The sequence below is a fragment of the Cervus canadensis genome, chromosome 2 (assembly GCF_019320065.1).
Source record: "Cervus canadensis isolate Bull #8, Minnesota chromosome 2, ASM1932006v1, whole genome shotgun sequence".
NCBI lineage: Eukaryota > Metazoa > Chordata > Mammalia > Artiodactyla > Cervidae > Cervus > Cervus canadensis.
Window position 1 is genome coordinate 111,896,846 of NC_057387.1, and position 11,476 is coordinate 111,908,321.

Here is an 11,476-nt window from a genome sequence, read left to right on the forward strand (position 1 = left end):
GGGGCTGCCTGTCTTCAGGGAGGAGACTGGAGCTCAGGCCCGCCAGTCGGGTCCCCCAGTGGGCTGCCCTGATCTCGGGGGTCTGCGGGTATCTGGTCCCCAGTCCCCGGTCGGATCTGCCCCTGACCCCCGCGAGTTCGAGGCAGGGCTCCGTCCTCTCAGTCTAGGCCTCAGGGCGCCCGCTCCCAGGCGGTAGATCTCTTCCGCGCCCCCAGCCCCGCGCCCTCGAGGCCCCCGCAGATGCGCCTGGCAGGGAGGAACAGCGCGTCACAGCTCAGGGTGGGCCCAGGCCGTGGGAAGCAGGGAGGGGTCGCCGCCCGAGAAAGGGGCGCCAAAGAGGGGCTCTGACAGTCTTCGGGCTCAGATGTGATCCATCTAGTAAGACCCAGCCCAGCGCGCGGTCAGGGAGAGGCGTCTCGGGGTCCCCGCAGGAGGCGCGGGGGACAGAGAGGAGAGACGGGATATCCAGTGGCCGGGAGAAGGGTGTCCGGGTGCCCGCGAAGCAGAGGCTGGACAGCGCTCAGCGGGGACCGCAGCGGAGAGGAAAGGCGCCCGACAGGAGGGGGCGCTCCGGCCACCGCCAGCCGCGGCTCCCCGAGCCCCTGCCTCCCCCGCGCGGCCCTCCTCGCAGCCCCTTGCTGACCCCGCGCCCCCCGACCCCGACTCGCGCCCCGCCCGCACCCCTCGGGCGCCCACGCCCCTCCCCGCACCCCGCCTCGGTGGGGCGGCCCGCCTCCCCGCACGGCCCCCCCGACGGCGGCAGCGCGCGCGGGAGCCGAGAGGCGGCGCTGGGCGGGGAGGCGCGCCCCGGGCTAGGCGGGGGATTCAAGCGCGTTATAAGGCGCGGAGCCCGGGGCAGAGTCCAGAAGCTGCGATCGCAGGCCAGAGGCATCCGCCGCCCGCATGGCCCCCGCCCGCTGCCCCGCGCGGGCCCTGCTGCTCGCCTACGCCAGCCTGCTGGCCGCCGCTGTGGGCCTGGGCTCCCCGGAGCCCGGCGCGCCCTCGGGGAGCCGCGCCCGCGACGAGCCGCCGCCCGGGAACGAACTGCCCGCGGGGCCGGCCGCCCGCCCGCCGGTAAGACGCCGCCCGGCCCGCCCGGGCCCTGGAGACCTCGGGCCTCAGCCTCCCCTCCCGCAGCGCGCGCCCCTGGCTCCCCGCGGGCGCCATGCGCTTGCTTCCACGGCAGCGGGGAGCGCGGCGTCGCGAGCCCGCGGGGGCCGGGACTGGTCCGGTTGTCCTCTTCTCTCTACAGGGGAGGGGAAAACGCTTAGCTTGCGGGCTTGGCACCGGAGGTCTGGGCGCTGGTCCCCTGCCCAGCCCGGCGCCTTAAGGGCCAGCCCTGACCTTGGCTTTTGGGGTTGTCATGAAAAGCAAAGTTCTACTGGACTGGGGGAAATGCCTGTTCTCTGGGGACTTTCAGGTTGGGAAGCTGGTAAAGTGTAAATAACTCCATCCTCCTGAAGTTGGGAAGAGGGTATCTGTAAAAGTGTGAGCAAGTCCCTGACCCCTGACCCCTCCCCACCCCGCCTGCCCCCTATCTCCTTGGTGCCTTCTCTGAAAATAAACAGCTGTCTTCCTGTCAACTGGGGAGGGAGGGAGAAAGTGTGTCTGGACGGTGTGCTGGGCTCCGATGTGTGTTTTCTGGCCAACGCTGAGCTCTGCCCTGCTCCTTCCTTTCTGGCTGCAGAAGCCAGGCAGTCAGGTTGGGGGCGACCAGGGGGTTGGGGCCTTCAGAGCTGCCGTCAGTGTGGGCGGGGCCTCCAGACAGGGAGGGGAGGGCTCCGGGGAGGGTGCTTGGAGCTTCTTTTCTCCAAAGATGCTGTGGGTGGTGCCCAGAGGCTCAGGTCGCCCTCTGCTCTCAGCATCACTTTGGGAACCACGACGCCCCCACTCGGGGACGCCCCCACTGAAGACAGGTGACAGTGGCAGCCAGCCCTGATCCCCCCCACCCCGGGGAGAGGCCTCCCCAGAGCCCTTGTTCCCATCGCCCCCTGCCATTTCCCCTGGACTGAAGGCAAAGCCTACCCCGACAGCCCACCTCAGCCCCCGGGGGCGCCAGGGGGCAGGGTTTCCAGAGGCTGGCCTGTGGTGGTCAGGAAACAGAGGGGCTTCAGGTGCTTCCAGGGGTGGGGGCAGGGGGGTTCTGGCCTTGGAGGCAGGGCTCCCTTCTGAGAGCCACTGGAGGCTGGAGGCCTGATGCCCACCCACACTGCCACAGCCTGTCTCCCAGGCCCCCTGACCGATGTGGCTCCACCTGTTTCTGCCAAACTGGGGTCTGAGTCCCTCCACAGGCTCCTGGACCAGTGGGAGGGCTGGCCCAGCACACAATCCACCCTGGACAGAGTCCTCCTCCCGGGTGTCCCCACTAAGGGCGGCGTGGGATGGTGAACTGGGGTCACGGGTCCTCATGGAGAGGAACCACGGGGGGAGGCCTCGCAGGGCCCGGCACCCAGGGAGGTGTGGGGACACCCTGGGCACTCTGAGGCCTCCCCCTCCGACCCACGTCCCTCCGTCACAGAAGCCCCATCCCCATCACACAACACCGGCTCCTGAGAGAAGGCCCTGGACCCCTGCCGAGTGGCCGCGAGACCCCTGAGTCTGCCCAGCTCCAAGATCCCAGGGTCCTCCCACCAGCCGCCCGAGTCAGTGCCCATGACCTCATCCAAGCCCTCTTGAGCCAGTTTCCTTCCCAGCTGGCAGCCTTGCCCGGAGCCCAGACTGTCCAGGGCCTGCCGCCCACAGGGCCGGATGCCTCTCCCTGGAAGTTACCTCCTGGAGCTCCACCATGTCAGGACTGGTCAGAATGCAGCCTGTGGAGGGGGGAGGGGTGGACATTTCTGGACCCCTCACTGTCCCAGCTCGAGGCTCGTGTCTCAGAAGCCCTAAGGACAGGGAGGGGCCTTGCGTCATCCTATCTCAGTGCTGGACACCCCACCCATGGTGCCTGAAACAGCCCGGAGAGGCAGGCCTTGCAGCCCTGAGGGCGGAAACTGGCCTCCCGAGAACTCCAGACCCCGGGGGTTGGTTGGGTGCCTGCTGGCCGTGGGCGGCCCTGCCTGAGCCCCTGGGGAGGCCGGTGGTCTGGTCCTCAGGGCAGGGCACGCACTGCAGCTCCCCTGGAGGGAGGCTGGGAGGGGCCCAGCAGTGCCAGCTTCCACCTGCCCTGAAGCTCTGCACCCCACCTTCCTCTGCCCACGCCCAGGGTCTTCCCCTGCAGGGTCCAGGCTGAGGAGTGGCTGTTCCCGGGGGTTGTCCTCCGCGGTCGGGAGGAAGGGGCCGGGGGCTGGGGCTATGCTGTCTTGGGGGGCAGTACTGTTGACAGAGACGGGGACCCAGGGGGCCGGAGGATGCCAGTCCTGCGACGCCTTGCAAAGCGTTCGGTCTGCTTGGCCGGCAGCCCTGCCTGGGAGGCAAAACAACCCGCTGGCGGCTGTGTTCCAGGAGCCCCCCATGGAGCGAGCCCACGGTCTCATCGACCCCCGCGACACCTGGATGCTCTTCGTCAGGCAGAGTGACAAGGGTGTCAACAGCAAGAGGGGGAGCAGGGGCAAGGCCAAGAAGCTGAAGGTGAGCACTGGAGCCCAGCCAGTGTGTGTGTGTGTGTGTGTGTGTGTGTGTGTGTGTGTGAACCTCCACCCACAGGCCTTTCCCCAACCCCCCAGTCTACCACCATCACCCCACATCCTCACTCACTGACCCCCGGTCCCACCCTGAGCATTTCCAACAAGCACAGACCCTCAGCCTCAGGCCAGAGAGCACAGAAGTGTCAAGTCAGGGGCCCATGTGACCCTGAGTTCGGGGTGCCTGTTCTGGCCATTTACCTGCACCCCTAGAATGCCAGGCAGCCTCCCTGGCTCCCCACTTTCTCTTCCCTTTCTGTATCCTGGCCTGGGAGGCCTGGGCTGGGCTGCAGGGCAGTCAGGGACCGAGCAGAAGGGACCTGCGGGTGGGCCGGAGTGACACAGTCTGGGGGCCACCGGGGGCCTGGGCAGCCGCTGGTGCCCACCCTCCTTCAGCCTGGGTGGGGCCTGGTCCCTGCTTCTGATGGCTGACCCTTGCCTTGGGCCCCAGTGAGGGCCGCGTCCCCTGCGGTGGGGCGCTCTGCTGCTCTGCTGAGTCCTGGCCTCCCTGCTCTCCAGGGCCGTCCCAGCGACGGAGTGCCAGGCTCTGAGCCTGGGGCAGCCCGGCGGCTGGGAGGCCACCAGGGCCTGACCCGTCACCCCCAAGCTGAGCTGGGGGGTCCCCAGGCTCCTCCAGCAGGGTCCCGGACCAGTCCAGTGAGGGCTCCTTGAGGGTCCCCCCACCCGGGGGTGGCTTGCCGACTGGGGTGGTGACAGACTCAAAGGTGGCCTGGAGCGCCCCCTGCGCCCCTCTCCCTCCCTCAGCCCCGGGGATGGGCTGCGGGCTCCTTCTTCCCAGCCTGGCCCCCAGTGCCCCACCAACCCCAGCCCTATGCCTGCAGCTTTCACTGCCTCCTCAGGGGAACTGGAGGCCAACCTCCCCCTCAGGGGTCAAAGCAGGAGTCTCCCTGTTTCCCGTAACCAGCCTTGGTGGCAAGAGCTCACCGAGAGGGTGCCCACGGTCTCCCCTCACCCACCCCACCTGTTCAGAAGTCCTCACTGTTAGCCTTCTCTTTCAGCTTGGTCTGCCAGGACCCCCGGGGCCTCCCGGCCCCCAGGGCCCCCCAGGCCCCATCACCCCACCTGAGGTCCTACTGAAGGAGTTCCAGCTGCTGCTGAAAGGTAGGGGGTGGGTACCACACAGATACACACCCCACTGGGGAGAGCGGGCTGTGGATACACACCCCACTGGGGAGAATGGGACCAGGATACACACCCCACAGGGGAGAGCGGGGGCAGGGAGCCGAGATACCCCAGACCTTGGTCTTGTTGACCTGTATCTGGGAGGCCACGGCTCTGGTGCTGGCCCGGGTCAGGGCTGTGTGTGGGTCGGGGGCTGGTGGGGGTAGGGGAGGAGTGGGTGAGGGGGCGGCTTCACAGAGGAGCATGGACTTGGCCTCTGTTCAGTAGGCCCCTGGGGACCAGCCTCCAAGCCCCACCTGGGAGGCCGCTGAGCCTGCAAAAGCTGAGAGATCCAAGCCCGCGTTCCCCAAGTGGGGACTGTGAGGGAGGAGTCAGAGCTCCTTAAGCTTGCAGAGTGCTCCACTGAGCCCTGCAGGGAGTCCAGGGAGATCTCAGGCCTCTTTCTTCCCCTCACCTGCGCCCCGCCTCTTCCCCTGACACATCGCTGCTGCTGGCTGCAGAGCCCAACGGGAGGGCCCCAGGAGGCTGCCTGCTTCGGGCGGGGAGGACAGTCCCGGGAGCACTGGGAGGAGCATGTTGGGGCTGAGGCCGCAGAGGGCGAGAGTTGAGGGGGCCTCTAGCACCCAGGGCGGTGTCCCTGCATGGGCTCTGGGTACCGACTAAAGTTCATTTCACCGTGAAGAGCTGTTGAGTCTTTCCCCACTTCTATTTAATGTACTGGGGCTTCCTTGGTGGCTCAGACGGTAAAGAATCTGTCTGCCATGCTGGAGACCCGGGTTCGATCCCTGGGTCAGGAAGATCCCCTGGAGGAGGGCATGGCAACCCACTCCAGTATTCTTGCCTGGAGAATCCCATGGACAGAGGAGCCTGGTGGGCTACAGTCCATGGGGTCGCCAAGAGGCAGACACGACTGAGCGACTAGCAACTACACTTCATTTAAATAGACCAGCTTCAGCGGCTGAAGAACCTCCCCATTCTCTGCAATAATAATGTCTTTACACTTCTTTCCCCAAATGACGGGTCTGGCTTATCCTGCTGCACTTCGTGATTCAATAAAAATGTAAACAGAGCAAAAGCAGCAGCAGCCCCGGGGTGAGAAGCGATAGGATAAACAGGTGAGGCAGGAGAACAGGGGTCCTGGGTGCACCAGCCCTGAGCTTCCCGGTAGCCAAAGCGTGAAAGGAAACGGGAGTAGCCGCGGGATCGGGAAGCCGGTTCAGAAGACTCCGCAGGCCAGAGCCGGTCTTGGAATCCACGGGACGTGGATTCCCGAGCGCGGGAGCCCGGCGCGCGGTTCCAGGGGTCATTGGTCACGGTGTCTGCGCTCTCGGCGGCGCCCGGGTTTGGGGCAGGGGTCCGGGCGGGACACGGCAGGGCGGGCCGCGGCGTGGGATGGGGGTCCCGGCGCGACCACTGCCCGCTCTGTGCCAGGCGCGGTGCGCACGCGGGAGTGCGCGGAGTCCGAGCCCGGCCCGCGCGTTCCCGCCGCGGTGCCGGCCGGCAGCCCGGAGGACGACAAGGAGGCGGCGGCGGGGGACGCGGGCGTGCTGGCGCTGCTGGCCGCGCCCGTGGCCCCCGGCCCGCGGGCGCCGCGCGTCGAAGCCGCCTTCCACTGCCGCCTGCGCCGGGACGCGTCGGTGGAGCGGCGCGCGCTGCACGAACTCGGCCTCTACTACGTGGTGAGTCCCGGCCGGGGCGGGGCGGGGCGGGCGCCGCGCTGCGCGGCGGGCCCGGGGTGACCGTCTGTGCGCCCGCAGCCCGACGCCGAGGGCGCCTTCCGCCGCGGCCCAGGCCTGAACCTGACCAGCGGCCAGTACACGGCGCCCGTCGCCGGCTTCTACGCGCTCGCCGCCACGCTGCACGTGGGTGAGGCCCGGCCCGGGGCTGGGGGCGGGGTGGGGGTTGCCCCGCCGCGCTCGGGCCCCGCCGCCCGGTGATCACCACCCCCGCGCCTCCTCCGCAGCGCTGGCCGAGCCGCCGAGGCGGGGGCCGCCGCGCCCCCGGGATCGCCTGCGTCTGCTCATCTGCCTGGAGTCCCGGTGCCAGCACCATGCGTGAGTGCGCGCCCGCCTCTTCCCTCGGGGCTTCCCCCGCCTGCTGGCAAGGTTCCTCCAGCCTCCTGGCGGCCGCCCGCTTCCCCAAACCGACCCTCCGCAGCCCGCAGCCCCGCCCCGCTCTCCCCACCACCCCCGATCCCGCCTGCACCCAAAAGGGACTGACTATACCACCCGACGACCGAGATGTCAGCATCGCGTCCTCAGAGGCCTTCCCCGCCCGGTCTGTGCGGGATCCTCTCCGCCGGCACTCTCCCGCGGTATCCATCCTCCGGTTGATGTCGGTTCAGAAGGGCTGGGCCGCTGGTTCTGTACCCCAGCGCCGAGACAGCCCAGGCGGAGAGCTGGTGTGCCACAGTAGTGGCAGAAGGCGTACATGAGTGAAGTTCACATCTCAGTCTGGTTTGGAAAGCTGCGCTCCGATTGGCCTGAACCCAGACTCCCTGCCGCTGCCGGGCACCTCCAGCCGCGCCCCGAGCGGAGTCTCCTGTCCCATGAGAGCCTGGACTTGCGGCCCTGGCGGCACACCCTCCGTCCTGTGCGCGTCAGTCCTGTCCTCACTCCTGCTGGGGACCCAGTTCAGATACCACCTCCCCCAGAAGCCTGGCCAAGGCTGCTGCTTCCGTGGCGTCGGGCTGGGAGTTGGGTGATGGGGAGCACATCTGGGTGGGGTTGGGGGTCTGCGGCCAGGGTCTCAGGCACGCCCTCTATCTCCTTTGGCCGCAGCTCCCTGGAGGCTGTCATGGGGCTGGAGAGCAGCAGTGAGCTCTTTACCATCTCAGTCAATGGCGTTCTCTACCTGCAGGTGTGTGGGGCAGGCTCCGCCGTGGGGGGACCACCGCTGGCAGGGAGGGGTGCTGGTGGGCTCGGGAGCTGTGGGTGCAGTGCCCCCGGCCTCCAAGCCCTGACGAGGGTCAGGGCAGCACGGAGTACTCATGCTAGTCCCAGCAGAGCCAAGCTGTGTTACTGGGTCTCCCTTCCCCACATCTGCCCTGTCCCCAACACCTGTCCTCTGCTCTGCCCCTCCATCTGTTTTCTGACCTCCCAAGCATTCCATGCTGGCCTCAACAGGCCCTTCCAAGAGAACTCAGTTGGGCAGGGGAGGACAGCGACAGAGGTCAGCTCTCCCAGGGAGGACAGCACGGACCCCTGGCCCTCTGAGACTGTGGGAAGCAGACGCGGTTATTCCCACACAAAACTCCGAGTGACAGTCTAGAAAGACTGTGGGGATTTGGGGCAGGTGGTCAAGAAATGGATGAAAAGGCTTTCCTGGAAACAGAAGTCTAGTTGCAGATGTGTTGAATAACAGCTTACATGCAAATGGCCTTAAGTAGGCCAGGCCTGTTCTGAGCGCTTCACATAAATTTCTCATCAACCCACAGTGATTTGAGGTGGGTAAGGGAACTATGGCACAGAAGGCTTAAGTAGCTCACCCAGACTCACCCAGCAACGGCAGGATTGGAGGCCAGGCTGTGGCTGCAGGTGCTGTGGCTGTGTTTGCTGAGAGGTCTGGTCCCTGCATGATGACCTCAGGCGGCGTGGTGGGCCTGTGGTCCTGGGGTGGAATGCCTGGCTTCTGCATTTCTGGGAGCTCCTGCTTCACATCTGGGGATGTGACCCTGTGGTGCCTGGACCACATCTGGAGTAGCCAGGCCCGACTACCGGCCTCACAGTGGCTCTACCAGAGGGGTCAGCGGCCAGGCCTGTGGTGGGAGGGGCGCCCTCCCGCCTGAGTTTTGCAAAGAAAGCTTGACTCTGGCCCTGAGGGAGGTTCGCCCCCACATGCATAAACTACAGGGAGCCCCCAGCCAGCGCAGGAGGCTGATGGAGCTGGGGAGAAAGCGCAAGAACGGGGGTCAGAGGTGCTGGGTTTGAGGGCGAAGCGTCTGGGCTGGCGGGGCCACAGCACCCAGGCTGACCACGGAGCCTCCCCGCAGGCCGGGCAGTACGCCTCCGTCTTCCTGGACAACGCCAGCGGCTCCCCCCTCACGGTGCGCGGCGGCTCCCACTTCAGCGCCGTCCTCCTTGGTGTGTGAGCGCCACACCGGAGTGTGAACAACCCCAGGGGCACTGCTGGAGTGGCAGACACCACGGGCAGGAGGGAGCCCGCCGGACTGCCTGCCCTGGCCACCGCAGCTGAAGCCAGAGATGCCACTACGGGCAGCCCACGGAGGCGACACGCACGCTGGCGGTCCCACAACTCCGGATGATCCCGGGACGCCGTCTTTCCCAAGGAGGGGTTTCAGCATGCCCAGGCGCGCGCATTTTTGTCCCTCCCCAGCTGCAGACCTGGGCCCCTCCTGGCTGCCCCGGGCAGCTTGCCCAGGTGGCCTGAGTTTCATGGCTGAGGTCCGGCCACACCTTTTCCATCTTTCCTGGGGCTCTCGTGGGCTGCCCGCTGGGCGTGCCAACAAGGAGGGGAAAGGCCGCCCAGCCTGCCTGGCGTCCACCTGCCCCTTCCCAGCCGTGCCTTTGGCTGCCGTGGACCTCAGGGCACTGCTTGGCCTGCAGGGGCCACAGGGCCCGAGCCTGTCCTTGCGGCCCCTGGGCACAGCAGCCTTGGGCACCAGGGACTGATAGGGGCTGACGGGGACAGTGAGTCCGGAGCTGTTCTCACGTGTGCGCGAGAATCTATTCATGAGCTCGCCTGGCTTCCCCACCATCCCCTCCTTTGCAAACCCTCCCCTGGACCAGGTCGTCTTGCCTGTCCCCCTGAGGCCCTGGCGCGCTGCTCGGGCCCACCCACCAGAGGAGAGAGCTGGAACATCCTTGCAGACTGGGGAGGGCCAGGCTTTGCGCCCTCATCTGGATGGGTGAAGCCGCGGCCCCCGCAGGCTGGCAGCTCTGGGTGCCCAGTCAACGCGGTCCAGCCCCGCTGGGTCCATCCAGCTCTGGGCTCTTCAGAGTGTCTTCCCCAGTCGGGTGGCACCGTGGCCCCAAGTTCAGATGGGCGTTGTGGGCAGGCTGGGGAACAAGTGCTCTGCCCTGACGCAGCGGTGATGGGATTTGGGGCTGGGGGATGGTGGCTGTTTCCGTGAAGAGACAAGCGTGTCTGAGGGTTCCTGCCATTTCTTGACACAGGGCCCCCCTGGCCTGCTGAGGAAGTTACCCCCACCCCCGTTCCTGCACGGAAAACAGACCACAGGAATACTGGTACCGCAGGAGCTCCTGGGGGCCAAGCTGGTCTGGCAAGGGTGCGTCCAGGCCTGGGAGAGGCCGGGGTGATGACTGCAGTCACCCTGCTCCTTGGCCTCCTAGCTGGCCCGGGGGTGCGCAGGTGCCCAGGAGCCCTTGGCTTCCAGCCCACAGTCTGACTCTAACGGGAACCCCAGGCACTGCACACACAAACCGGCCAGTCTGTGCCCTTCGGCGGGCGCTCTGCCCTTCGGCGGGCTGGGCACAGTTCTCAGTAGGACGCACCCCCACCCTACCAGGAACGGCCAGCCGGCTGGCGTCCTGCCTGCCCACCCCTGCTCCTAGATAAGGGGTGGTGTGGCCACACCCTCTTCTGGATTTCTCTTTACCCAGTGGGTACAGATACTTTAGAAAAGCTTTCACCCTGGGGAGACCCACGGTCCTTCTTTTTCTCGATATAAGTGTGTTATACAGCAATTAATTGAAGTATTTATTGTGTAATGTTGTCAGGTGAAATATATTTATGTATAAAAACTGCCTGTTTGAGAATTCTTTTATGTGGTTATACAAAGTTACAAAAGCAAAGGGCCGACCTTAAAAATACAGACTCGGGAGTCCTTCAGGCCAGGCTCCTGAGGACAAGGGGCGACCTCCAGGAGGGGAGGTGGAGGGGAGGTTCCCCCTGGGGTTGGAGGGGGGAGCATGGGTTTGGCCAGAGAAGCCCCACGCCAAGCCTCTCCCAGCTCCAGGACAGCGGCACTCTGGCAATTAGGGACACGGGCTCAGACTGGTGCCTTGTAGGCTGTAAGGAAAGGTTTGACTGAGTAACGTGCGCGGTTTCCCCGGTCTGAGACGCCGAGGCTCTTTCCTCCTGTGACGGCACACTGCTTCGTCCCACCCCTCCGCAGAGAGGGAGCCCGGCTCTCCACGCTGGGAAGGGGCGTGCTGGAAACGTTCCTGAGGTCCTTGCAGCAGGGAGGCCGGTCCTTCCAAAGGCGCTGACGAGGTGATAAGGCCTGTGTGCAGGCTGGGCGCGGCCCGCAAACGTGTCACAACAGCTTCAAAAGCCAGCCTCCGGAGGCTTACATCATCCCGGGGCAAGCACTCACACAGAGACCTGAGGCCGTTCACTAAGGAGCCTCACCAGCAACACCAGCGTCCTGCTCTGTGAGGAAGGGCGTGACAAGAATTTTCGAGTTTGTTTTTCTGGGTAGGCTCCTCACGTGTTTTTAGCGTCTTGGACCCAAGTGTTGCTGTGAAGCCCAACTTCAGCCCAGCCCAGAGCCCAGTGCGTGCCCCCAAGCCAGGAGGCCAGACCTCAGGCCACACGGGGCTGCAGCGGGACTGCCCAGACCTGGAGACGCACGTGTTCCACACGGGGGCAGCCAGATGGCGCCTGTCATCGCAGGATGGGAAATGAGCAGACTCCGGTGTTTTGGAGGGCCTGGTGCGGGCAGAGCCCTGCAGGGCGACAGCCTCAGCCATCAGCCTGACCTCCTGGTGGAGCCTGGGCTCACGCTGCGC

General features: G+C 66.2%; 1 protein-coding gene across 3 annotated transcripts; it reads left to right on the forward strand.

The window, feature by feature from the left end:
• Positions 1-865: 865 nt before the first annotated feature.
• ERFE (erythroferrone) lies at positions 866-10,486 on the forward strand. 3 transcript variants are annotated; one of them, XM_043462145.1, is made up of 8 exons: positions 866-1,074; positions 3,442-3,567; positions 4,640-4,742; positions 6,195-6,442; positions 6,521-6,629; positions 6,727-6,817; positions 7,544-7,622; positions 8,755-10,486. In XM_043462145.1, the coding sequence occupies exons 1-8, from the start codon at positions 904-906 to the stop codon at positions 8,851-8,853; spliced, it is 1,026 nt and encodes a 341-aa protein (XP_043318080.1). In that variant the 5' UTR covers positions 866-903; the 3' UTR covers positions 8,854-10,486. The 3 variants fall into 3 exon arrangements, 2 of the variants coding, with proteins under 2 accessions (XP_043318080.1, XP_043318079.1); XM_043462144.1 differs by having other exon boundaries at positions 6,521-6,625; XR_006268219.1 differs by having other exon boundaries at positions 6,521-6,625; positions 6,727-7,622; positions 8,755-8,789.
• Positions 10,487-11,476: the final 990 nt, after the last annotated feature.

Bases quoted from the DNA above. Each gene is read 5' to 3' on its own strand.
- ERFE (XM_043462144.1), top strand. From the start codon at position 904: ATGGCCCCCGCCCGCTGCCCCGCGCGGGCCCTGCTGCTCGCCTACGCC. The intron at 1,075-3,441 runs GTAAGACGCCGC...GCTGTGTTCCAG, and splicing joins GGCCGGCCGCCCGCCCGCCG to GAGCCCCCCATGGAGCGAGC. The intron at 6,443-6,520 runs GTGAGTCCCGGC...GTGCGCCCGCAG, and splicing joins AACTCGGCCTCTACTACGTG to CCCGACGCCGAGGGCGCCTT.